Source organism: Pinus tabuliformis, chromosome 9 (genome assembly GCF_031772625.1).
Source record: "Pinus tabuliformis cultivar Carrire ecotype Pingquan chromosome 9, CPIR1, whole genome shotgun sequence".
Lineage (NCBI taxonomy): Eukaryota > Viridiplantae > Streptophyta > Pinopsida > Pinales > Pinaceae > Pinus > Pinus tabuliformis.
In genome coordinates, this window is record NC_142307.1 from 1,878,927,840 (window position 1) to 1,878,953,580 (window position 25,741).

General features: G+C 34.1%; 1 protein-coding gene across 1 annotated transcript; it reads right to left on the minus strand.

The window, feature by feature from the left end:
- Window positions 1-254: 254 nt before the first annotated feature.
- LOC149156412 (high-affinity nitrate transporter 3.1-like) lies at window positions 255-1,900 on the minus strand. The gene is made up of 3 exons (XM_089443778.1): window positions 1,693-1,900; window positions 1,438-1,593; window positions 255-1,342 (listed from the first exon to the last, which is right to left on the minus strand). The coding sequence occupies exons 2-3, from the start codon at window positions 1,589-1,591 to the stop codon at window positions 849-851; spliced, it is 648 nt and encodes a 215-aa protein (XP_089299904.1). The 5' UTR covers window positions 1,592-1,593; window positions 1,693-1,900; the 3' UTR covers window positions 255-848.
- Between the last annotated feature and the right edge of the window lie 23,841 nt (window positions 1,901-25,741).

A 25,741-nucleotide genomic window follows, 5' to 3' on the forward strand; every position in this document is an offset into this window, starting at 1 on the left:
AGGTGCATGTGTGTATGAACACACATAGATACTAAAAATTCACAGTGTAACCAGTTTGTCCATATTGCAGCGAGCCACGCGGTTACTTAATAAGTAAAGACTAAGAGGCATTTTATGAGACAATTATGGCAACTTAATCAAGCTTAGAGCCTTAAGGAGGACTTTTGAGATTAAGTTCACTATATCCAGTAATATCAAACAAGAATACGGGGTTTGGTCATAAAACCAATGGGAAAATCAATCCAAACAAACGATTGTAGAAGTTGCTGTACTCATTCTCAAAGATATATATTATAAATCGCCTTTTAAAATTAATGATTCTGGATTTGTTGATGGAGTACATTTGAATGAGACTTACAACTTCCTTACTTTATACAAGCTGAACAAGCTGAAAGCTGAACATAGGAGAGAAACGGATGTTTTTGTTGTGTTTTTTTACCATGGTGAATTAGTAACTTGTTGGAGCAATCTGAGCGAGAGCCAAGATTAAATCTCGCTGCTGCCACTATAACACCAAGAGTATACCTAACAGCCCGTAAGTCAAATATACCAGGTATTTATGACTTAGCAAGAGCAGAGACTCTGCGAGTGTGGGGGAGCCTTATCACAACAGGGCAAAGATGTCTCCGTGAAATTTGAAACTGGGTAAAGGGAATAACATCCCATTATACCAATCAATCAATCATCCCACAATGAGATAAACATATGAGACAAACTTAACTAAAATATCTCACTTTGAATTGACAAAGGACCAGCTTCCATTTGTGAATCTATACAGGACTCCACCCCTAAGTAGAAATACAACTAATAGAGTCATTACATTTGCATTCTCCCTGTTCGCTAGCTCATTAATTCTTCTGCGATGCCCTGCTAGCACCCCATTTCTCAACAATGAAGAATCCGAAGAGAGATAAAATGGAGAAAGCAGAGAAGACAGCAGTGGTGATGTCCAGGGAAACATGTCTCCCCGAGATGGGTTCGACCATGAACAGATTGCTGGTCTTGTTCTTGTTGGTGCTCTGCCCATATGCCACTTCGCTCCCCAAAGCATTGAATGCGTATGCTCTCACGAAGTATGTTCCTTTCGGGACATCCCTCTTCACAGTCCATGTGGTGGTGTTGTTCTTGGTGGTGGATTTACGATAGGGTTGCTCGATGATATCAAACTGGCATGTCTTATCCTTATTCAGATCGTCGTTGGTCTTCCTCCACGTTCTGTCTACTTGACTCACTGGAGCAAAACACAACTTCACCTTCACACTCATGTACTCCGAATCCGCAGGTGTCGAAGATTGTTTCACCCACCATGACACCACCACCTGATCAATTCCGGCCATGCCAACTGCAATACAATTTCAAATCCCTAGCTCAGACATATTGTAACTAATCAACTAACCAAGTGGGTATAATAAATTGAATTGAAGTAATGCTTCTTACCATTGGGTAGTGTTGCTGTTGTAGATGAATTGATGGTTGCTATGACTCCCATAGTGTTGGGTAAGGAAGAGAAGTGCACCCCTGCACTAGCCCATGCCACCAAACCAGAAATCTCCACTATACCCCACAGTACAAATCCTAACGGAGATTCCATTTCTGCATGAACACATAAACACAACTGTACATTAATATGAAAGCTTCATTAACTAGAAAAAAGTCGGAAGACGATAACTGAGAAGCAGGGCATTTGCTTACCAGCAAAGATATTGGAGAGGCGGTGAACCTCTGAAATGGTCAATCCCCAGGGAGCCTTTATATGATATTAGCACGCTTATGGCTCTTATTTATATAAAATGCATGGGCCATGGATCCATATGAGATTCTGTTCAAAACAGTTTGTGCTTTGAGGGACAGTAAAATCAGGGGTTTGACTTTTTGTTGATGCCTGAAAAATGACAACAGGAAGAAATTCTTGGGAATCTGGGTTACAGTCTCCATTAAATACTTAATGAGAATAGTTAATCATCACAGACATATACTCCACTCTCAAATTCTAGATTATAATATTTGAAGTTCAATCAAAAAGCAATCTCTTGTCAGTATCTTTTGTTTTAATGGTTCATTTGTTTTCAAATGATTATGCACGATGTAGAATGGGCACAGTGCACTTCGTTTTGTATTAATTCTTCCGATTTATGTGATATACAGCGAGAAGATGTTGTTATTGGTAGAACTTTATTCTACTTCAATAATTTAATAATGAAGTAGTCATTTTCTATACAGTGATAGATCGTACTTGTGCTAAACAATTTGCAGAGAAATTGAAATATTTAATGACTTGATCTTGTAAGGCTGGCCGAAGTTGTTGCGAGCGACAAGCCTACAAGATTCACATGGGTAAATGATTCTTCTCAACTTTTTACGAAGACTGTCTGAAATTGAAAGGGCAAAGGGAATCACCATATTATTTAATTATAATCTAATTATTTTTTTGGTCAATTGAATTTCTCAAGTGGTTGGGAGGGTTAAATGATAACCTTTCTACCCAAGTTTCATTGTGATATGATGTTTCATTGTGAGCTATTTTCATATTAGTTATTTTGACTATGTAACTTTTTCTTTATTTTCCTTCAAATAGCAAGAAGAGTGATATCTTCCAAAGGAAAAAAAATATAATTCCATTGAAAGTGGTATTCTTAGGTTTTGAAGCCCATTGGTTGAATGCTATTGAAAGAGCATCCTTAACTACAGATTCCACCCTCTTTGGAAAGTGGTATTCTTAGGTTTTGAAGCCCATTGGTTGAATGCCATTGAAAGAGCATCCTTAACTACAGATTTCGCCCTCTGCTCGAGGAGATTATGATTTGTCTCCATAATTGCTAATTGTTGCTTAACCTGTGAAAGAGTGTTTATAATTTCGGTCAATTGTTGCATGCATTGATGTTTGGGTTCTCTAAGTTTGGTGATGAAAGAGAAAATAGAAGCTTTGTTTCCTTGTACCATCTCTTCATGGGTCTTTATAATTCTTCTGAAATCTATTAGGTCTCTTGGCCTTGGTTCCATAATGAATATGCTAACTAATAATGAAGGCTAGATCTCCAATCTGTGCACAAGACTATAAAGAAACCCAAGCATTGAAAGGAGGTCTCTTTCCTAGTTTTTCAAAAAACCCTTGACACTGAGGGTGTGTCCTTTTTTGCAGAATAGAAGATTCTATCCCAAAAAAGTATCCAGAGAAACCCAAAACAAAAATATAGCAAGCCTTGGACAAAAATAATTTTTATGAGAAGCAAAGTAGATAAGATAGATAAGATAATTATATTTATGTCCAACTAATGACCACAAAGTAGGTCAAAGGGACTATTGAGTACAGTGATGTCCATAAAATGCGGGAGAACCAAATGGTCTCCTATAAAAAATACAATGCAAGAATATAAAAGGTACAATGTAGAAACATAAAAGATACAATGTATGGAATGCCCCGACGAAGAGGATCGGACCAATCTCTCCTAACATTTGAGACTGACTGAAGAGCACTGAAAAAAATTCCACAAAGTTTACTGCCCTGATGAAAGGTTAGTGGGAGGTACAGATTGTCCACTAACTCGTTGTTGGGAGTTTGTGCACTGTTGAGCTCTAGAAGACCTAGTCCGTCTCCCAGGGACAAATCTGAGACGGTTTCACTGCTGAGGTCTCGTGTGGCGGGGTGAGGTCCCACAGATCCTCACTGGTCTAGAGTCTGGATATGAAATGGTATCAATCGTTCTCTTTGTGCCCCTATCTTAAGGTAGTACCCTGAAAAATGTCGTGATCCTCTGTGTAGGGTCTGGTTTGATGGGAGGTTGAAGAATATGTGCTTGAAACCTAAGAGCCTCTTGCATATAAAGGGCCAAACATCTCTGATCGGGATACCTGAAAAATTCTGTGAGGGTCTGAGAGTCTCTGAACAAGCAATGGAACCTTCCTCTGATCTCGTAGTAGAGAAACTTGTGCTTGCCTGCTTGATTGAAACAAACTCGAAATTGGGTACTATCCTGTCACTTTGAGTTAAATGTTGAACCCTTGACAAAAATAAATTCCATGAGAAGCAAATTAAAGAAACATGCATTTGTCCGCTTGATTTGAGTTTAAATGTTGAGCATTGACTAAAACGTTTGTGCAGCTGACACTTGTTTAATATTATTTGTGCTTGAAATTAAATCATGGATTAAGGAATATGGTGGGTAGATTGATCTTTATTTATTTAGAAAAACTCGATTTTAGACCTAATTTTTTTTATTAGCCCTAACTTTAGTTTATTTGTTATTGTTGTGAAGGACTTGTAAATAAGTTATACTAATATAGATTTATTTTAACCATGGATTTACTAAGTGTTGAGAAAGGTCAAAATTCTTGTAATACAATGTTATGCAATCAGCTCACAAAATAGAAGAAAAGATAGATCAACGCCTTCAAAATCAGCCTCTTCGAGGGGGCAACCTCCTTTACATTACACAAATGAACAATTCTTGGATGATACAAATGATAAGACCTCCTTTCTATATATAGGAGTCTAAGGAGTCATAATATAATCAACCGACATAACAATAATAATGTAAGAGTACAACAATAACAATAGTGAGTTTCTATGGGGCACAATAATAACAATATGAGACTACATAGGCACAACAATATAATAAGGGGGTTGCACTAATAACAATAATGGGTTACACTAGTAGTATAGGGGCCTAACATACAAACTTATTTTAAAGTGTCCATAGAGCTCTGGTGCTATGTTAAGGCACTCCTTGATAGAAGTCACGAGTTCAATTCCCCGCCTTGATCGGGGTGATATATTGGACACGACGAAGATGTAGTCTTGCCAAGCTTACAAAAAAAAAATTCTTCTAAAGTGAAAAAAATGTTTTTGATCTATCTCACTACTTGATAAATCCATGATTAAGATGGTTATATATCCACTTTGATTGTGTAAACTACACAGCGAAAACTTTGCAATTTCAATTAATCTTTGGTAGAATTTTGACAAAATTGACTGAAAATTACTCTTGAAAATGGTCAAAATATAGAATAGTAAGATTACTTGAAACATTTTAACCATAAAAGAAATTTTTTCCCAATTTCTTTATATAATATATAAGTAACTTTTTAAAACCATATATAATATATGCTTAGTTGACTGTTGGTTTATGTAATATATAAGTATTTATTTCTTGTAATATTTTACTTAACATAGTTTTTTTTGTATATATATATATAGATATGAAAATGATATTAAAATATATTAGTTAAGATGTATATTTAAATAGCTTATTTAAGTTTTATATTAAAATATTTTTAAACTTTGAAAAATTATACATCTTTTACTAAAAAATGAAAATATTAATTTTATTTGTAATTTGTAATTATTTTATTTTTCTATAACGTTTATATAAAATTATTATGTTATTATCGAAATATTTTATTTACGTGGAAGAAATATTTTTACCACATCTTATAACATCAATTTTTTTTATTATAGTTAATAATATTTAAAAAAAAACAAATATCAATTCCCATAAATTCTAACAGAATCATACATCACTCTCATACTAAATTATAATTATACTCAATTATAAATTACACCTCTCAGTACACTCATAGATCTTTAAAGCTTCATGTTACATTTAAACTATGATGAATTTATTCTGTGATCCACTTGTCTTTCTTTATCATGAATTTTTAGTACAGGGAATAGCGAGTAAGCCGCTGCTTAGTTGTTAAAAAGGATTCCTACCCCCGACATGACAATTCCACTTTTCGTGGATAAAAATTTAATTCCCCTCGCTTGGGCCGCTCATACTGAGAGTGTTTATCTCATCTCGCTTTTCTTAAATTGTAATATTTTAAGAAAATGAAAATGTCTAATAATTATTAATAAAAAATAATAATTATTAATAAAAAATAGATATTAATGTATTTTAACATATTTCTTTAAACGTATCTAAATTATATTTGTTAACGTTATAGGTTTTCTTTTAATTTACTTTACATCATTTTTATGTAAAATGTACTTGTGAATGTTTTATTAATAAAATTAAAAGAAAATAATAAAATTATTTAATTTATTTTATATTTACACGATAATTATTTAAATTATTAATAAATATTTAAAAAATGATAATGCTGAAGTGTTTAAACCTCTTAACTTCTAAATAAGGATCATTGATTCTAACTTTTGGTAAATGATCTTAATCAATAAAAAAACTGCATTATTTTTTTTTACATATAAGTAAAAATTAAACTCAAAGTCATATAAAAAAATAATATTATTTTATAATATTATAATAATTTTTTTTTAAGAAAAACATTACATGAAAATAATATTGTAATAATATTTTTTAAAAAAAACATTACATGAATTTGTGACTAGTTGAAGAATTAAATTGATAAAAGAGATTAATGTTACTTAGTTTAGTATACTTACATAATATTACTTATTTAGTGTTAGAATTAACTTGATAACATGTTTTTTATGTCATGTTATTGTTGGTAGCGCTTATAACTATATGGTGGATAAATTCATTGCAGTCATACAAACACATGTCACAATTAAATTCCAATATATCATTTTAAAAGTCAATGTTGATTTATAAGTAATAACTTCTCATCATGCACGTGACCAAAATCCTGTGAAAATGTTTTTGATTTGGATTGGATCATGATAAACAATGTCAATTATCAAACAAAAGTTGTACTGAGTACCTGTTTTTTTTGGGGTAGCAAAAAATCACTCGATTTTGAAAAATGTTATTCATAATACATTTTTTTTAAAAACATACTTTTTGACACTTTAAATTTTCTTATTTATCAAACCCCGATGTTTTTATCTGGATTGGATCATTATAAACAATGTCAACTATCAAACAAAAGTTGTACTGAGAACCCGTTTTTTTGAGGTAGCAAAAAATCACCCAATTTTGAAAAATGTTATTCATAATACATTTTTTTTAAAGTATACTTTTTGACACTTTAAATTTTCTTATTTATCAAACCCCTTTTTTAGAGGGCTTATTTTTCACACTTTTAATTTTCTAATTGAGCCGAGAGGCTCATTCTACAACCCACTATGATGTGTAAGAGTGTTCATTCATCATCAAATTTGAATTTTTTCTCATGTTGGCCAAAATAAAAAAAATAAAAAATCTAAAAAATAAATAAATTAAATAACTATACAAAACATTTAAATAATGTCAACTCTAAAAAAAAATTTGCACGAGAAGAAATTGGATCCCTCTCTACTCATGTTAGATCCGTATTTAAAATGGATCTATGTTGGTTTATTAAGTGTGGATAATTTTTTTTTAAATGTTGATAATTTTCATGCAGATTTTGAAAAGCATCAACATTCACATTTTTTACACTTTAAATTTTTTAATGTATTATGTATACACAATTTTTTTTAAATGTTGATTATTTAACCATTTTTTAAGTTGTCTTATTTCTCTTCATGTTTTTAGTGCTAAGATATTTGTTTTTTTAAGGGTTTCCAATTTTTTGTTTTTTGTTCTTTTTGCAATGTTTATTTATAATGAAAATTTTATTTTTTTGGCAAAGTTTAAAAAAATTTATATTTTGAAGTTATGATTTTTTATATATTTATATATCGTTAATTAATACATCAATACACATAATTGTTACTAAAAAATAATAATGTTAAAAACTCAACCAAAAATACACACTTTACATATAGATATAATTAAAAAAATAATTGTTTCAGGATTTTTTAGGTAAAATTACATGTTAAATATAATTTTTTTATAGAAAAAGTTGAAAAAATAACAAATTTAATAAAAAAAATTATGAATTTTATATCAAAAAATGATGACATTTGAAAAAAATGAATCAAATAAAAGTTTAAGTAAAAATAACAAAAAAAATTATAACATACAAAAACAATAAAAAACATTAAAAAAATACAAATAAAATTAAAAATAAAAATAAAAAATAAAAAACATTAAACTAAATGAAGAATCATAAAAATTGTAATTTTATTCAGAATGAGAGAAATTACATGTTGTAGATGCTAATATAGTATATGCGTTATAAGTTTGTCCTGATACACAAGATCAAATAAAAACTCTAAAAACTATCTATCTTTCCTACCTTTCTTTTTTTCAACTTTTCACCAACCACCAATGTTGGGAGTGGATGTTACAATAGACATTTGGGCATATTTGGTAGTAGATTGTATTTCTTTGTCAGAATCTGAGTTTCATGTTCCATGTGATCGCTTGTTGCCACTGATCTCTTTCCCTGGGGAGGGATGGTCACTTTGTAGCTGTGGGATGGATGGCCTTGGCACTAAAGCGGAGTAGTTCTGGTTCTCATCCTTTTTAAGTTGTACTGAGTGTTATGTGCAATGATGACTGGGGTATTTCTGGGAGATCTGCTTCTTGGGATGTGTTGTTTGTGGTATTTTCTATGAATTCTTCCTCTTCTATATCATCTACCTGAGTGGCTGAAAACTGCCATCCTTTCGGCTTTGGTGGTTGTCTTTTTTTCCTATCTTTTTTGTTTTGTGGGCAGGCACTTTGTAGATGACTAGTTTGTTGACAAATACAACATTTGAAGGCCGTATTCTCATAATCAATGGGTTGGGACCATTGTTGATTGTTGTGGTATAACAAAATGTGATCTGGTAAGCCTTGACTGAGATCAACCTCCACACAAATTCTGGCGAAAGTGAAGATATCCTTGGTAAGACGATCGCCATCCACTTTTAAGAATTTCCCAAGGGCATTTCCAATGCCTGCTAATACTTTGTTGTGCCAAAAATGTATAGGTAGGTTATATAATCTTACCCACACAAGAATTTTGGAAACCACCATGGTATTTGCATCAAAATCCGGAAACCATGATGTCAAGAAAATACCAGCATTACCCCAAAACCATGGTCCTTCATGCAATGCATATTCCTTGTCTTTAGTTGTGTCAAATTTGACAATGAAAAATCCTTTTGAGCATAAGTGTATATCACATTTTTTTGTCCATATGGAGTAAATCCATTGGCGAAGGGCTTTTGGTTTAGGTCAGAACCCATTAAATTTGTAAATCACTGCTTTAGATATATAATCATCATGTATCTCATTTACCTTAGGTATAGTAATTGTTAAAGCAGGGATCTGAGTCATTTGCTCCATGATGTAGGAACCAGGAGTAGTGGCTCTCTGTTCTGATTGTATTTGGGGCTCCATCTTCCCTTTAACTACATCTTTGAAGGTAGCAGGTCCTTTAGAGCTTGTCCTAGGGTAGCCTCTGAGGAGTCTTGTATTAAGGAAGATAGTTGAGTCGCAGCCGATGTTATAATCCTTTAACTTGTATTCCTCCTGCAATATTTTTCCTGCATGGATCAAGAGTTGTATACTAGCTGGAATACCCATCTTTTCTTGTATCCTATGTTTAAGAATTGTTATCTCCTCCCCGTGATCGATCTTAATGCAGGTGGATTTCCCTTCGATAGACCTAATGAAGAGAGTGATTTGTGTTCCTTCAATTGATTCTGATGTGGGTGTTTCAAGATCTAGAGGTGGATCGTTCATTGCTGCTTGTCAATCTTGCTCGATCGTTGCTGCTTGTCAATCTTGCTCGATCGGTGTTGCTTGTTGTAGTTCTCGGACTTTGTGTATGTTGACTCTGCAGCGGACTCGCAGATCCCACCAGCTAACACAAGTTGACGTCCCAAAGAAATATGTAGGTTGTGGCCACAAATGATTCACTGCCCCCCATACCTTGATTCAAGACAATCTTTGTGCCTTCGTTGCCACAGATCATCACCTTATCCCCCCAATATCCATGCTGAGGAAATACACGAATTTGAGGAGGGTTAGCCAGATCTATCCATCTTTGGTCTGGATCCGCTAAGAGGGTCTATGAAGTTGTGAGATCAGCCCAAAACAGAGGTCCATATATATTAATATACTCCAAATTTGGTTTTTTGAAGCTTATCGCCATTAAAGGAGACAAATCCGACCCTAGAGGGAGCTGATTGACCAACATAAAAAAGTGAGTTGTGTCTAAGCGTCCCCTGCTTTGTAGAGAGTATTTATTAGACTTCTTGAGTAGATTTTCGTTGCATTTTTCCTCACGAACGACAGATCTACACAGAAGGAAGCCAAATCGAGCATATACGTCCATATCTAGTCATTACTTAGGCATATCTACTTTCTGGGGGCACAGATCTAATACGAAAAAGCCCGATATGAGGGCAAGCCTTCGATTTTGTATGGGAGCATTCATCCCTTGCCAAAGATCATGGCATCATTGGATATATTTATGTCTATCATGTGTTGCATAACTTCCTTCAGATCTGTTGTGCGGACTTCTGATCCCCAACCCGGGATCTCCTAAAGTGCCTAGATCGCAGGGTAGAGGAGCTTCGTCTGTACACTGATCAAACTTTGCTGCTCTCGCCATCATCCTCTGGAATTCTCCAAAACTAAATGAAGAATAAAAAAAACATTAAAAAGAATTAAAATAAAAAAATAAAAAAAAAATAAAAAACCATTATAATTAAAATTAAAAAATATATAAAAACATAAATGTTTGTTTTTTCCTTTAAATTGTTCAATCAAGTATTATTTATTTGTTTTTATTTTTTTTCTTAATTTTTTTTTAAATATAATCTTTTTAAAATTTTATCTTTTATAAGTCAACTTCAATTTTTTTTAATACTTTTATGTTCAATTTTTTTTGTTTTTGTTTTTGTTTTTAATATTTTTATATATGTTGATATTTTTTGGGGGTTATTTTTTTTTAATATTTTTTTAAACTCTTTTTTTGTTTTAGGTTTTTTTAATCGTTTTTAATGTTTTAATTTTTGTTTTCTTTTGTATTTTTCACTTTTATTAATTTATTTTATTTTATTCTGTAGGGTTCGTGTCAACCCTTGACTAGCAACACGATCCCATTATGTGTGAACTTGATAGTTGATTTTAATGTTTTCGATATAATGGATCAAGTCTACCTCGACAAAGTGTCAATTTCATGGTCGGTTTTTAAGTTTTCATTGCAATGCGTCAAGTTGTCTTAGGCTAAGGTTTTAAAATAGCTATACTTTTAGCAGTTAAAAAAAAAATTTATTTTCATTATAATGACTCTTTCGTTCAAGTGTTCTTTTTTATTTTTTTTAGTCATAAATTTTTTCCATAATGCCATGGTTGAAATATGTTGAAAACTTAAGGTTTTCCGTAGTCATGACTTTTTATTTTAATTCTTGGTTGAAAAATTGTCAAAATTTTAAGGTTTTTCTAAATCATGATATTTTATCTTTAATGCTATGGTTGAAAACAATTATAAGTATTTTTTCTTAACACAATGTCTGAAAATTGTTGGAATTTTAAGGCTTTTTAGAGACGTGACATTTTATCTTTGATGTCATGCTTGAAAATTGTTTGAATTTGAAGGCTTTTCAGAAACATGATATTTTATCTTTAATGTCATGCCTGAAAATCGTTGGAATTTTAGTGTTTTTTGGAGTCATGATATTTTATCTTTGACATCATTATTAAAAAATGTTGAAAATTTACCCAAAAAAAAGACATTATTTGAACATCAACACTTGTCATTTTCAGGGTGTTTTTTGCACAAAAAAATTGGTTTCCACTATCATTTAAAACAAATGTTATTCCAGCATAAACACTTTTCGTTCTTTAGTTATTTTTTTCATGTTTTTTTGGGGATTTTTTTGCTAGAGTTCTCATTTTGAATTTAAAGTTCCCGTTTGATATTTTACATTGTTTATATTTTTTTTCATCCATCTCAATGCATTCAGAGTGGAAAAAGTGGAGGAATCAGTTCACGAAACTGCTTTTACCGGCGGGACCTAGTTTGGCAAAACAGGGTTTGAAACTTTTTGGGAGTGTTTTGAGGCATCAAACAAAATTTTTTGGGGGTACAACTTTTCTGTTCTAATGTGTCACCTTTTCATGTTATTCGGCACATAGAGATCTTTCCAACGACGCATGAAGCACGTCAATCAAAGTCTATATGCAAAAGTTATGCCACTCAAAAGTTCCCTTTCCATTTTTTACACCTATAGTTAAGGAAGATGCCGCATCAACCCCAATTATTCATGGAAAGGGGCTAGCCATGTTTTTTTTTTATGTAAAAGACTCTATAAGAGTCTATATTGTAACTCTAGTTAAGAGTTGATGTAGTCAAACTTAACCACTAATAGGCTATTGGGTTCTGTTATAACTGGGCCACTAGGAGGAAGATGCATTCCATTCTTTCAAGAACATTTTCTTTCGTAGCTGAGCAATATAGAATCTGTGCACTGTAGCAGCCCATGGGCCACATACATTACTTCTTTGTACTTACAGCCTTATTTTCTAGACAGAGAAAGATAGCAAAGCAACCTCACCTTCCATCCAGGTTTACTCTCGAAAGGGTTTCCTAGAGCATATCTTGTGTCTTATGTGTGTTTGTGAGCTTATTTTATCATTATCTACTTTTCCGTATAATTTCCATTCACATGCATGCACTAATTACAGTTAAATTTACAGATCTAGAAGTTTAATAAAACTATAATAGTGTAAACATTAGAATTTAAATATATTACTAATAGATTTGTTGTGACAAATTTTCCAGTGGAATATCCATGACAGTTTACAGATCAATTTTGAAGAAGCATTATAACATTTCATTTTCAACGAGATGCCATGCATTAGAAATGTAAATGTAGTGTCCCTTTTTAACCCCTAAGTTTTGTAAAATGTAATTAAGATTGATAATATTGTGTGACCAACATGGATATCTTGTCAGACCCATAGTTGATACATACATACATACATATTGCTAAAGTTGAAGAAGAAGACATCCAATATAGATCCACACATCTGAAAGGGAAGCTTGCTTGAGGAAATCTATAAGGGAGATTTAGAATTTTTCTATCTGATTAAATAAATTGATTAGACCCTTGACATTATAGTTGAGTTACCTAAATTGTCAGTAGTTATGAGAGAGATGAGGTAGGTCGTATTGAACTACTCCAAGGTATGGGGCTACATATCATATTGGAGATTTATGGTTGACCCCGTAGCTTGAAGAGGGACCCCGAAATCTCATACAAGAAGAAATGCTCGTGGGGAAAAAGAAAAAGAGGAAAGAAAAGTGTTTAACACATAGAAAGAGAGTGAATGTGTGCCAACCCAAATGAGTGTGTGTAGGCTACTTGTGAAATCTATGTACGAAGGTTGAACCACACAAGAGAATTCCAAAGAGTGATATGGAATAGTAGACATAAGTATCCCAACTCATAGTAGACCTATTTGCAAGTCCACAATTTGAATTAAGTTTAATCGATGAATTCAATGAGCAAGCCTCAAACTGAGTCAAGAAGGATATGAGGAAATTATGTTTGGTTGTTACGTGCATGAGAAGCACTAAGAGAGGGAGAACCATCGAGGGGTTGTTAGAACAGTGAAGGGTTCCCTTTTTGTTTTTTGTAGGCTCGCAGTGACCATATTTTTCTATGTGATCAGGCCTAAACTTAGTAATTGAGAGGAAGAACAGAGTTTCCTACATGTGAAGGAGAGTGTCCTTCATGCTCTATACCCTAGTTTTAAAACTTTGTCAAATCCTTAAGTGAAGCTTTCCCTAGGAAACATGAGTTTTGGCTCAAGGGTGGCCAACTACAATAAAAATGGAGTGTAGTTGTGCCTATGATTGGGTGGAGAGTGGCTACCCCTTCTTCAGTTCTATCAAGTTTAAGTGAAACAAATAACTGTAATCTATCTTTCTGCTAGTGGAACATGATTTCTCTTCAATGTTTCATGCTTATTTCTATGTTGGTTGATGTGTATGTATGTAATGATAAATTGAAAGTTGTTGTGATGGTTTACTAAATATGTATGACCGATGTGTTGAATGTACCATATAGTTTTGCTTGAGTGCTAATTATTTCTTCTTTCATGAATGAATTTTTATATAGAGGTATTATCTAAAACACATTAATTCTAATGAATATGGATGTATGGATTAGTAAGGTGAATGTATAAGTGACTTGAGTTATGAGGATCTACATGTATTCTATAATGTGGATGGCCTTTACTAGGCTAGTTTGGAAAGAAACAATTGTGATTGTATCCTTGTTTTCACTAAATAAGGCTTGATAGTCCTCTAGTGATGGGAGACATTATTTCTCTATAGGTAAGCTAGTAGGATAACCTCTCTAGTTATAAGAGTTGGAGTTGATAGTGTGATGTTAGTAGTTTGCAACCCAAAGGAATGAGAGTAATATCATCCCAGTTTGGTGAAGTTGAGAAGGTACGACCATTAGTCATTTTAGGTTTTTAATCTAGATTAGATCATTATATTGTTTGTCATCCATATTTATGCTTTCAAAGTGGGAAAAATGGAGGAATCAACCCATAGGACCATTTTTACAAGTGGGTCCTAGTTTGGTGAATTAGGGTATGAAACCTTTCAGAAGTATTTTGAGGCATAAAATGAAATTTCAGGGGGTAAAACTTTCTTGTAAGTGCCACGCTCCCTACTAGTTCTATTCTACACAGATGGTATTTCAACAACACAAGAATCGTTTCAATCAATGTCCATATACAAAAGTTATGCCACCTAAAAGTTTGCCTTCATGTTTTCTCCACTATAATTCAAGAGGATCCCACGTTAGCACCAATTATTCATTGAAAAGGAGATAGCCATGTGATCATTATGGAGAATATTCTAGAAGACTCCATATTGTAACTCTAGTTAAGAGTTGAAGGAGTCAAACTTAACCACTAATAGGTTATCAGACTATGCTATAACTAGGCCACTAGGAGTAAAACCATTTCTATTTTGTTCAAGTTGACTAAGTGGGAGTATTTCAAAACTCTCATAAAGTCACAATTTTACCTATTAGGTATGTAGAGGACAAGTGAATCTAGTGGCACTATTTCAGGAAAATATAGGGGTAGAGTGTACAAGAGTACACCAAAACATTTAGAAATATGACCATAATGTTGGTATCTCCCCAAAGAATCCATGCATACTCCTCAAGTATATAGATGGTCTTCATAGCCATTTGCAAAAGCAAGTGATGATGTTCAAACCCATTATGGTGGACGAGGCTTGTGTACGAGCATGGTACCTAGAGAACATAGGCCAAAAGAAAGAGAAATTATGTGGGTTAAAGCAGAAGGAGCACCACGAAGTTTCTGATGAGGGGAAGAAGAAGTGGAATTGGGGAAAATACAAAATGACAACAACAATAACACACTAGTGAAAATATCCTAACAACCACTGAATCCAATATAACATTAATGGTCATACAGAGGGGAAGTGTTGGAAATTTCTTCCATAGGTCAACCTAAAGAATAGAAAGAAAGATGCTAAGAAGAAAAATCTCATGGCTAAGGATTCGAACAACTAGGTGGAAAGAATCTTATACATGGATGAGAATGTTTTATATACACAAGTGTAGAAGGGGGTGAATATGAGTATCATTTAGCAATAGGAAGAGAAGAAAATGACTAAACTCCTCAATATTAAGATACAAGTTAAGAAGCCTTGGATTCGGGTGCCCCTCCTAATCCTTCCACCTTCCCAAGGACAAAATGATGATGCCAATCACCTGGAAACCATCACCTTTGCAGTGTCATGTCATGTTAATCTGGGCCTTTATCACTCGCATCCTATAGAGCCCTCACACGCACGAATTCAATGCACAACCCAATCCCTCTCTTGGCATATTAACCCACAGAATCATGGCCTCGATATGGTATTTTTCAACGACCACTCTACTCACAGTATGGCCTCTCTTGACCGCCTAGCATGTTCCAACAAACATAGTAACCTATGTGCCTTTCGCTCACCCCTTTGACTCCAATCGCTTCAACATGAGTCGTAAAAGAGGCAGGGGCTATCATGTTGGGCGCAACAGAGGTAGAGGTCACCTGACCACCTCCCTGGTCGCAGATGAAGATTAGACCATGTATAACCACACCATTCTAGCTCACATTCACTAGAAATTTTACAAATTACAGGACGAATCAATTTTCTAGGGTTGCAACACTCTCTGGTTTCTCCGCAATATTCTTTCCCTTCACCTCCTTGCCCAGGAATGGGAAAAATCAAAGGCTACCTACTAGATATCCAAGATTTCTACCATGAATAACCACGCTACCACCTCCTTTTGGCATCTCTCGCATGACCTTGACATCGAATTCCTTCCCAATGTCCCCTCCTCCTCCTCCCCTGGACCCACAACTTCTGTATCTATGCCCATTGGTTCCTCCTCTCCTTCGAATTTTATGGAAACTAGTAGTTTCCTCTCCCCATATAACTTATAATAGGTTGTATCTGCACCTCCAGAGAACCCTATGTCAAGGGAACCAACACTTTCTCCCCCTCGTCCAAGCCCGAATGAGCGTTACATTATCAAGGAGACACCTGTAGAAGTGGATACGACTGACCCTATCAGGGATGGACACACACAGTAGAAACAAGTCAATTTCCCCCTAGGCCATCACGAAGTTAGCTAAGTACTCCCAGGTTTCCTTCAGTAATGACTATTTTGATGATTTGTTCTCACTTCAATATCTGTCTATCGGTGGCTTGGTTCCACCATAGAACACTGGTTCTAGATTTTGTAATGTTAAGCTTGAAGAATTCTTTGTTGATGCACTACACATGTTTTGAACTGAAAATTATGGAAAAGTTTTATGGCTTCCCCTTCCAAGGGAAAAGAACCTCGATGGGTGATGGGCGAAGAACCCCCAATATTTTTTATATGTACTATATGTATAATTCCAAGTTAATATAATGTGGAACTTTGCCAACAAAAAAAGATACAAGTTAGGAAGACAAAAATCGATGCTCTATTCGACTCAAAATCAAACACGAATCTTATTGAAACATATATGGTCAATAATATGGGATGATAGGCTCATGACCATCCTATCCCATATCCATTGGGATGGGTCAACAAGTAGGTTGAGATAAAGGTAACCAAACAATGTAGAATCAAATTTTCTATCAGTGCTCACTTTATTGATGAAGTAGAATTGGATGTAGTTATAGTAGATGAATGTCATGTTGTGTTTTGGTATCCCTATATGTACTTGTGGGATATGATCTTCATATGGAGAGCCAACCAATATTGCATCATCAAGGACATAAAATCCTTCATCATCAATGCGCACAATCACAAGTCAAAGATCTCACTAGTAAGTGCTAACCAGGAAAAAAGTTGATCAATTCTAGAAAAAAATATGTTTTATTATTTTTAAGAGAAAATTAGTCTGTAAAAGAGTCCATGAGAGATAAGTCATCCCTAAAGGGGTGAAATAAGGAAAAAAACAAGAACTATAAGAGTTGTTGCAAGCATATAGAGGTGTGTTCCAGGATCCAAAAGGGATATTGTCCAAGAGGGCAATGGAGCATGAGATCCAATTGTTGTTAGAATCTCCATTGATGAACATTAGGATATATATGCAATCTATTATAGAGGAAAATGAAGTGAAGAAATAGTTGCAACAACTGTTGCAACATGGTGTCATTCGACCAAGTACCTCACCATGTGGGTCACTCATCATCATTGTGCCAAACAATGATGAAACTTGGTGAATGTGTATTGATTATAGGGAATTAATCAAAATTATGCTCAAGAACATGCACCCCCTTCCTAGGTTAGATGATTTTCTAGATCAATCCAGCGAGCCAAATACTTTTCCAAGGTGGACTTAAAGTCAGGGTATCACCAGGTTTGAATCAGAGAAGAATATACCTATAATACCGCCTTCAAAACCAAGCAAGATTTGTATGAGTGGTTAGTCATATCATTTGGCCTATGTAATGCACCAACTATGTTTATGAGGTTAATTAATGATATATTATGCCTTTTTTATAGATTCATTTGTTATTGTTTATTTGGATGATACACCGGTATACAATGCTACATGGGAAGAGCACATTTTACATTGATGCAAGTGCCAAATATAGTAAAGAAGCACCAACTGATGGAAAATATCATGTAAGCATGCACAACAATATTTGCTGTATCTGGGATATGTGATAGGTGGGGGAGAGCTGAAGATAGATCCTGCCAAGATGGAGGCCATCATGAAGTGGTTGGTGCCTACTATTTTTTTTGGGGTCAAGAGTTTTGTTGAGGCAACACAATACCTGAGTAAATTCGTAGCCTTATTTTTAGTAGTAGCAACACTACTCCATGCCATTACAACTAATGATTAGAGTTTCCAGTGGAGAAAGGGATAGCAAAGGGATTTTGAGGAGCTAAAGAAGAAGATCAATGAAGCACCAATTCTAGCATTATCAAACTTGTAATAGCCCTTCGAAGTGGAGATAAATGTGAGTGGGTATGCTATGGGAGAAATCCTGATGTAGGGAGGAAGGCCTGTATGCTACCTTTTTGAAGTATTTCATAGGATAGTTCTTAACTACCCTACCTATGAAAATGAGATATATGCCTTAATGCACGTTGTGAAGAAGTGGAAACACTATTTGATAGGAAAGGAGATAGTTATCCATACATATCACCAAACACTGTAGTAATTGCAAGCCCTGAGTAAGGTACAACAAACCAAACGTTACAAGTGGATGGGGTTACCACAACATTTTCATTTAGTGATCAAGTAAATGAAGGGTGACACAAACAAGTTGGTCGACATGATTTCAAGGACATCCACATCAAATAAAGTTACCAAGTTAATGAGAACTATAACATCAACACAAGAACTCTCACTCAGAAAACCCATATTTTTGCATAAAAACATGAAAAATTACCCCAAAATCCAAAAGCGGTGATGCTGCATCACCCTTTTTTTGTGTAAAATTTTCAACATTTTTCAACCATGGGACAAAAAAATGAAATCATAGTTACATACTTTAAATTCTAACATTTTTCAATAAGAACATTAGAAACCAAATATCATGAATATGACAAAGCTTAAAATTCCAATATCTTTAACCATGGCATTAAAAACCAAATATCACGACTATGAATTTTTTAAAAATTTGACACCTAAATTAGATAATTGTTCTACCTAGAAATTTCTTTTAAGGTTAAAATTACTGTGCATTTAAAATCTTATCCTAAGACAAGTTCAAGTTTTTTTCAATGAAGTATTAAAATTGGACATTGTTTTAGCCATGGTCTAGAAATTTCAGTAGTGTAAACAAAATAATTAAAACAAAACCATTAAAATAATCATTTTTTTATTTATAAACTTTAAAAAAAAACATTTTCTTAAACACAGACTCTTAAAGATTTATTCATTTTTGTCAGTCTAAAAACTTCTATTATATTAGCATGAAAATATCGAATACAAAATGTTTCTCTATGACTCCCCCAACTTCACTCCGACCATATTTGTAAGCTGGAAAAGCTAGAGTTTGCATAAGATTTTTCCATTGAACCTTTATTTCCGATAGGCTTAGTAGCCTTACATACCAAAAGGGAACCAAAAATAACAAGCAAGCTATAAGCATATTGTCAAGGAGGAGCTTGAGGAGGGTGCAAAGGATGCCTAACTATTAGACCTAGTCGCTCATGCATATGGAAGTCTATGTGTTCAACTCTGGCCTCCAACTCGTGTAGGCGCTCACAAACTTTAATGGATGTTAACCAATTGCTCCAATATCTCATTTTGAATGGATTGAATATCATTCATGTAGGCCACAAATTCCTTCCATTCCTCATATTTGTGTTCTCGGAGGATATCCCGGTTGGCCTAGATTCCTCACAGTTGCTTTGCAATGGAATCCAAGGTGATAGGCATAATCACACGCCTTAGGGACTGACCTTGATCCTAAACAACCTCCCCTGAATGACCCGAACTCTTTGAACCTACTGACGATGAGTTGTTGCCTTTGAGTTTCCTTGCTTGTCTGTATTGACCACCACGTTTTTGGGGTCAGCCCCGCTAGCGAGGCATGGTTGAGGTCTCGCCACAATCTTGGACCTAAAACACAATTGAGGCCCTACACACCCCAAAAACACCTTGACCGTGACCACAAACAGGAAATTCCCAGAACAAGACATAAGACAAATGTAATACCACAATAACACTATGAAACTCACAGAAAACAGGGGTGCCCGTAGACTTAGCCACCCCCAGAACAACCAACCACTCACTTTAGCCACATTTAAAATGAAACTTTATATCCACCCATCCCATACAGGGATAAATAACATGAAATTACCAACCCAAGAGCACAAAGAGGAGAAATTTATGCCTCGACTAGACCCACCATTGCCTTGGATCAACGGAAGGCAGAGCAAGGGACACCCCAATCTCCCATGCAACAAATAGAAACATAACCCCCAAGACGCTAAGGAGCCAAGGCCACAAAAATCCTCTGTATGAAGCCCAACCTTATAGACTGAATTCCCATAATGAAATCAGAAAGCTGAGGCTAAAAGAACATGCAATTGCCACAAGAAACCCACTACCTTCAACAAGAGAATTTCAAGAGCGAACCAAAGCCAAAAAGCTTTTGATACCTAAGAGCTATAATGTAACATGCTGACAGAGGTTCTACTCTACTGTCTGGAGCTAGAAATCCTACCTTCCAAATCGATTCCAAGAGGAGAAACTGCTGCACATGAGAAATGTGCTCTAGGGTCCCAGATGAACACTTGGGAGGCCACCAAGACACAAACAAATTCATTAGGGTCTTCCACTACTCGAAACTAGTTATTCAACTTCCTAGGTGAGCTTGCATGGCCACCCTCATTCAATTTCACCACTCTGCAACTTCCACTCATCTCTCGCTTCACAATAATCGTGACAAAGAGCTTGAGGAACATAATAACTCGAGCCACTATGTCTAGAAGGGTCTGAGGATGATTGTCCCATCCCATAATAACATTCATTAATTGAGATATGTTTGCCACATGCCAAGTGGGGAAAGCCCCGAGGCCATTTGGCCTACTGTTTGTGCACCCCCATTGGGGGGCTCTTAAAGATTAAAAAAAATCATTTTTTTTAAAGAAAAACTAATTCAATAGAAAAGCACCTAAAAAAAATGAAAAAAAAAACTCAAAAAATGTATAATAATTTAAGATAAAATTTTTAAAAAATAAAAGAAACTAAAATACATTAAAATTAAAATTAAAAGAAATAAAAATAAATTTAAAAAATAAAAAAAGCACAACAATAATAAGCATAAATTTATATCATAAAAAAATTATAACCAATAAAATTATATAAATAAACAAAAAAAATATCAAATTAAAAACCTTAAAATTAAAGGAAAAAAAAATCCAAACATTTTTAAAAACTTTAAAATTTAAGAATTAAAAAGTAATAGTAATAAAACACACAACGAAAAAGAAAAAGAAAAAAATCCAAATCTTACATTGGGGTAAGGCTAGTCAACATGTTAGTTTTAAAATTTAATTTGTTTTTATTTTTAATTGCTTTTATTTTATTTTATTTTTCTATGTTTTAGGATTCATTTGATTTATATATATAAATTCATTTGTTTAGAATTTTTTTGGTTTGTAAGTTAAGCTTTCTATTTTTTCAAAATTTAAAGTTACATCATTCCATACATCTCATATTATGACTGTTCATACCATTATTAGTCTTAATCTGCCACAAGGGAAACCATATATGTTGACCGACAATGTAATAATATGAGCCAAAAAAAAGAGTCTACTAAAGTGAGAAACATCTAATGCTATCAAAGACAGAGTAACAAGAAGAAACATAAAACCAAGATAGTTCATGACAAGTGCTCAAGAATCTAAAGAGGCCATTGGAGCAAGATCTTGTGCATTGGTACCGACAGGAGTAGAAGGCTTGAGTTCACATTGAATATGGATTTCCACATGAGCTAGGTAAGCATCTAGACTGGCCAAACAAGAGTGTCAATGATGTTGCACCATTTTGATCTCATTCAAAGAAGAAATAATGTCATTTTGGTCTTCATGTTTCTCTTTAGGACTCTACCTAAAAGAGTGTTTAGCTTCTAGTGAAGTGAGATAGAGTTTGGATACTGGTTCCCTCATCCCTTGGTATGACCAAGGTCAGGAAGAAAGTTGGCCACTTCCTCTATAATATTGAAAGTTTGAATATGCCTGAGTTTTTTGGTAGCACATGTTTCTAATTGGTGAATTTCATCACAAATATTCAGAGGAGTGACAAAGTGAAAAATGGTTGTTGCTTCTGAGCGTGATCCTAGTCTTGGTCTTGTAGATGACCTTGTTGGCCTCTACCCTCACCACCCATACAATTACACATGTTACTGAGGCATGTTACCACAAAAAGATAATAGTAGAGAAAGACAAAATCCACACATTAGAACCAAGCAAAGAAGGAGTGTAATAAGTAGAGCGAGACTAAGAACAAGCTTAGAGGAGTGAAGGAGATGGGGAAACTCACACCTACATGAAGATAGAGACCCATACACCAGTAAAATAGAGAGATACTTCTAGAACAAAATCCCCTCACGACATTAGGGAAAACAAAAGAACAAGTCCCAGTGCGCCATGAACATAATTAAACATAAAAGTCTAAAATTAAACCAACACTGCCCAAAAACAAAACAATGAACAGTTTGGGAAGAACAATGTAAACTTTGAAACGGGAACTATAAACTCAAAACGGGAACTCTAGCCAAAAAACCCCCAAAAAACATCAAAAACAGTGCTCAAAACGAAAAGTGTGTATACTGGAACGTTGTTTTTATTTTTTAGGCGTCAATTTTGAACATGTTTTAAAATTGGCAATGACTACAAAATTTACTATGAAATTTTCGTGCAAAATATAGCTTCAAAATGAAAGTGATGACACTGGAACAATGATTTTTTTTTAGGGTCAATTTTCAAAATTTAAAAAAAATGCTAATAAAACCAAATTTTTATGTGTCAAACAAAGTTGTTTATGCGGGAAAAAACACACTAATGTTTTTGGTAGAATATCATTTTTCTTTCCTAAGTATAAATTTAACATGTTTTCAACCATAACATGCTAGATACAAAAAAAATTGAAATTTTTTCAACTATAAAATTAAAAAACCATGACATTATGAACAAATTACATCACTAAATGCATTCAAAAGTCATTATTTGTATATTGAATAAAACATATTTTATATCTCTAATTTAATATTGCATTGTAGATATTTTAAACAATAAAATTTATCATAATTAAGACATATAATCCAACAACATAAAAATGCCTCATAACTTCTCATTTAACATCATATGGAAAACATTAATTTTATTTGAAGATACGATGCATACATTAGTTATATAAACTGTCTTAAACAATTATTCAAAATCACTCATGTTTTCTGGCACACCATCAGAATTCACATCTTTAGATGAGTGACTGGATGCTGACGAAGATGTTCCATATTCTTCTCTTTCATCAACTAGTGACCCATCTGAGTCCACATGCATGCCCAACATTTCAGGTTTCAAAATTCTTCTAGATCTACGACTGGTTTCAGGGGACTCCCATGCCAACAGTGTTCCTTCTGGTAACAACCTTTTCAGAATCTCTATCGTCTTGAAGCGAAGAGTTCCTCTCTTTGTTAAATTGAAATCATAAACCAGTATGCCTACATCCTCCAATTTTAATATGTCTGTGCGGCGGCGATTTACATTTGTACCCTTTCTTTTTCTTTTTCCGCCATTTTTTTTGTCAACTACCATCTCTGGCTTATACACACCATTGAATGGGTGTGTATTTGTGGCATACAAATGTACTTCAACACTTGTAACATCCTCATTTTCTGTAAAGACCTTTATAACTTTAGCAACCCAAAATGGATAGCCATTGGGATATCCATCTGCTAGCACTACAATCATGCAACCCTCCTTAATATCATGTACTGAACCCCTATAAAGGTCTTCCATGGCTTCATGTTGTGTACAGGATCTTCTGGAACCAATATACATCTCTCTTTCCGCTGCCTGTGAAGAACTAATAATACCTTGAGATTGTTGCTGTTCAACAATGTTTACTTCCTCATGTTCATTCGACACATTTTGTGGCAAAATAAATGGATTTTTCAAAGGTATATCTTCATTTATTGTTATCGAAATGATATCACTTTGATTATTGAAAAACGACTCCCACCAAACTGAATCAGCAATGTCAAAGTACTCATATGTATATCTAATACATTTTTTAATTTCTTCCAGGCAATCAGAATAATTTATAGCCTCGTTCTGTCTACGTGCATTCTGAACTTCACCAACTGATTGTAATAACAATATTTTTGATGCAAATATTGGATGATCTGGAATGAACTTCAAAAGTTGCAATCCTGATGACGGTGCCCATTCTGTAGTAGTTGAATACTTCTTGCCCCATATTAGTGTTTTCCCATCAATTTTTTTGATACGAAATTGATGTTGGAAGCTAATGTCATTAAGTTGTTCAATGCATTTCCCCTCACCATATGATCCCAGAATAAACCTTCGCATGTCAACAGTTGCTTCCAACACATCAAAAGTAGGCTCTGGCATGTATGATTTCTTAATACATTCAATTAGTGATGGAAAGCTCCCAACTTCCTTCCTCCTCAATGTGACTAAAAAACGACTGAACATTTGATCAATATGGTCATGAGTGTGCCCAACAAGAAGGAAACCAACCTTTACCTTTTGAAAAATTCCCAATTCAACAAGCATGTTTAGATATCCAAAAACAACCAGATTTTTGTTTTCACGGCAAGTGTTGTCCAATTGTAGATACAAAACTTCAGGAAGATTACCAGACCAATGAGAAATCACATCATGAATTATGGTTATGGTCAGATTTGCATCATTATGAATATTTGGAGCTGTGAAGTACACCCTTGGCAACATTTTCCCATTGAAGACCATACAACTGACCAAGTGAAATTGAATAAAGTTTTCCTCCTGTAAATTTTTGGGTGTGCGAACAAAATGTGGTAAAAGTGTTTTCTTCTGGTCCATACCATCAATTATCAAACCCAAATATTTATTCGGATTATCATAACACTTCTTTCGATGCTTGTATAACTGCTTCCTTTCGTTTGTTTGTTGTTCGCGATGCTCCTGAAGTTGTTTGACAATTAAATCTACACAACATAAAAGAGATTCATTAAGAAATATGTTTTCATAGTTGATGACTATACAATTTTAAAAGTTAAAGTTATGAATGCTTACCTCTTTCTAAGCCTTCACATTTGTCCCTTTTTGATTTAAGAGAAGCACATGTACTGCAAATCCCCATCCTTGTCTTCTTAGGAATACAGACATTGTTGAATTCTTTCTTCCATACCTTCACAAAATATTGATATGTAATAAACTGGCCATGTCCCTCAGCACCTTCTGCATATTCTTTGTATAAGTTGTAGATTTCTCGTCTTGAAAAATTATCTGGAATATGTATTGTCTCTCTATTTTGCATACACTCTCCATGCTTTGAAAAGAAATCTTTCATCCATGACATTGCAGTATTTGATAATGGACCAAACTGTCTTTTATGACGTACTTTTGAATAAAATGTGGGATCCTTTTCCAAATTTTCTTGAATTCTCGAGAGACGAAAATTCCCAATCGAATGAAACATTTTGAAACCTTTTCTATAGATAAAAAAAGTCCCAATATGATAATCATAACCTGACAATGTAGATTGCATGCACCCAACTAAATATGAATTTTGCATGCTTTTATTCATTGACAAATATCTCTTCCTGCTTTCTAATGCAAATTTGAAATCCATATGTTTCAAGCAATATTTTTGGCAACATTCACTTGAAATGAGAGCACTGATAGAACTTCTTCTCCTCAGATATTCTGCTCTACACCTTGTATAAC

Bases quoted from the DNA above. Each gene is read 5' to 3' on its own strand.
- LOC149156412 (XM_089443778.1), bottom strand. From the start codon at position 1,591: ATGGAATCTCCGTTAGGATTTGTACTGTGGGGTATAGTGGAGATTTCT. The intron at 1,343-1,437 runs GTAAGAAGCATT...ATTGTATTGCAG, and splicing joins AACAGCAACACTACCCAATG to TTGGCATGGCCGGAATTGAT.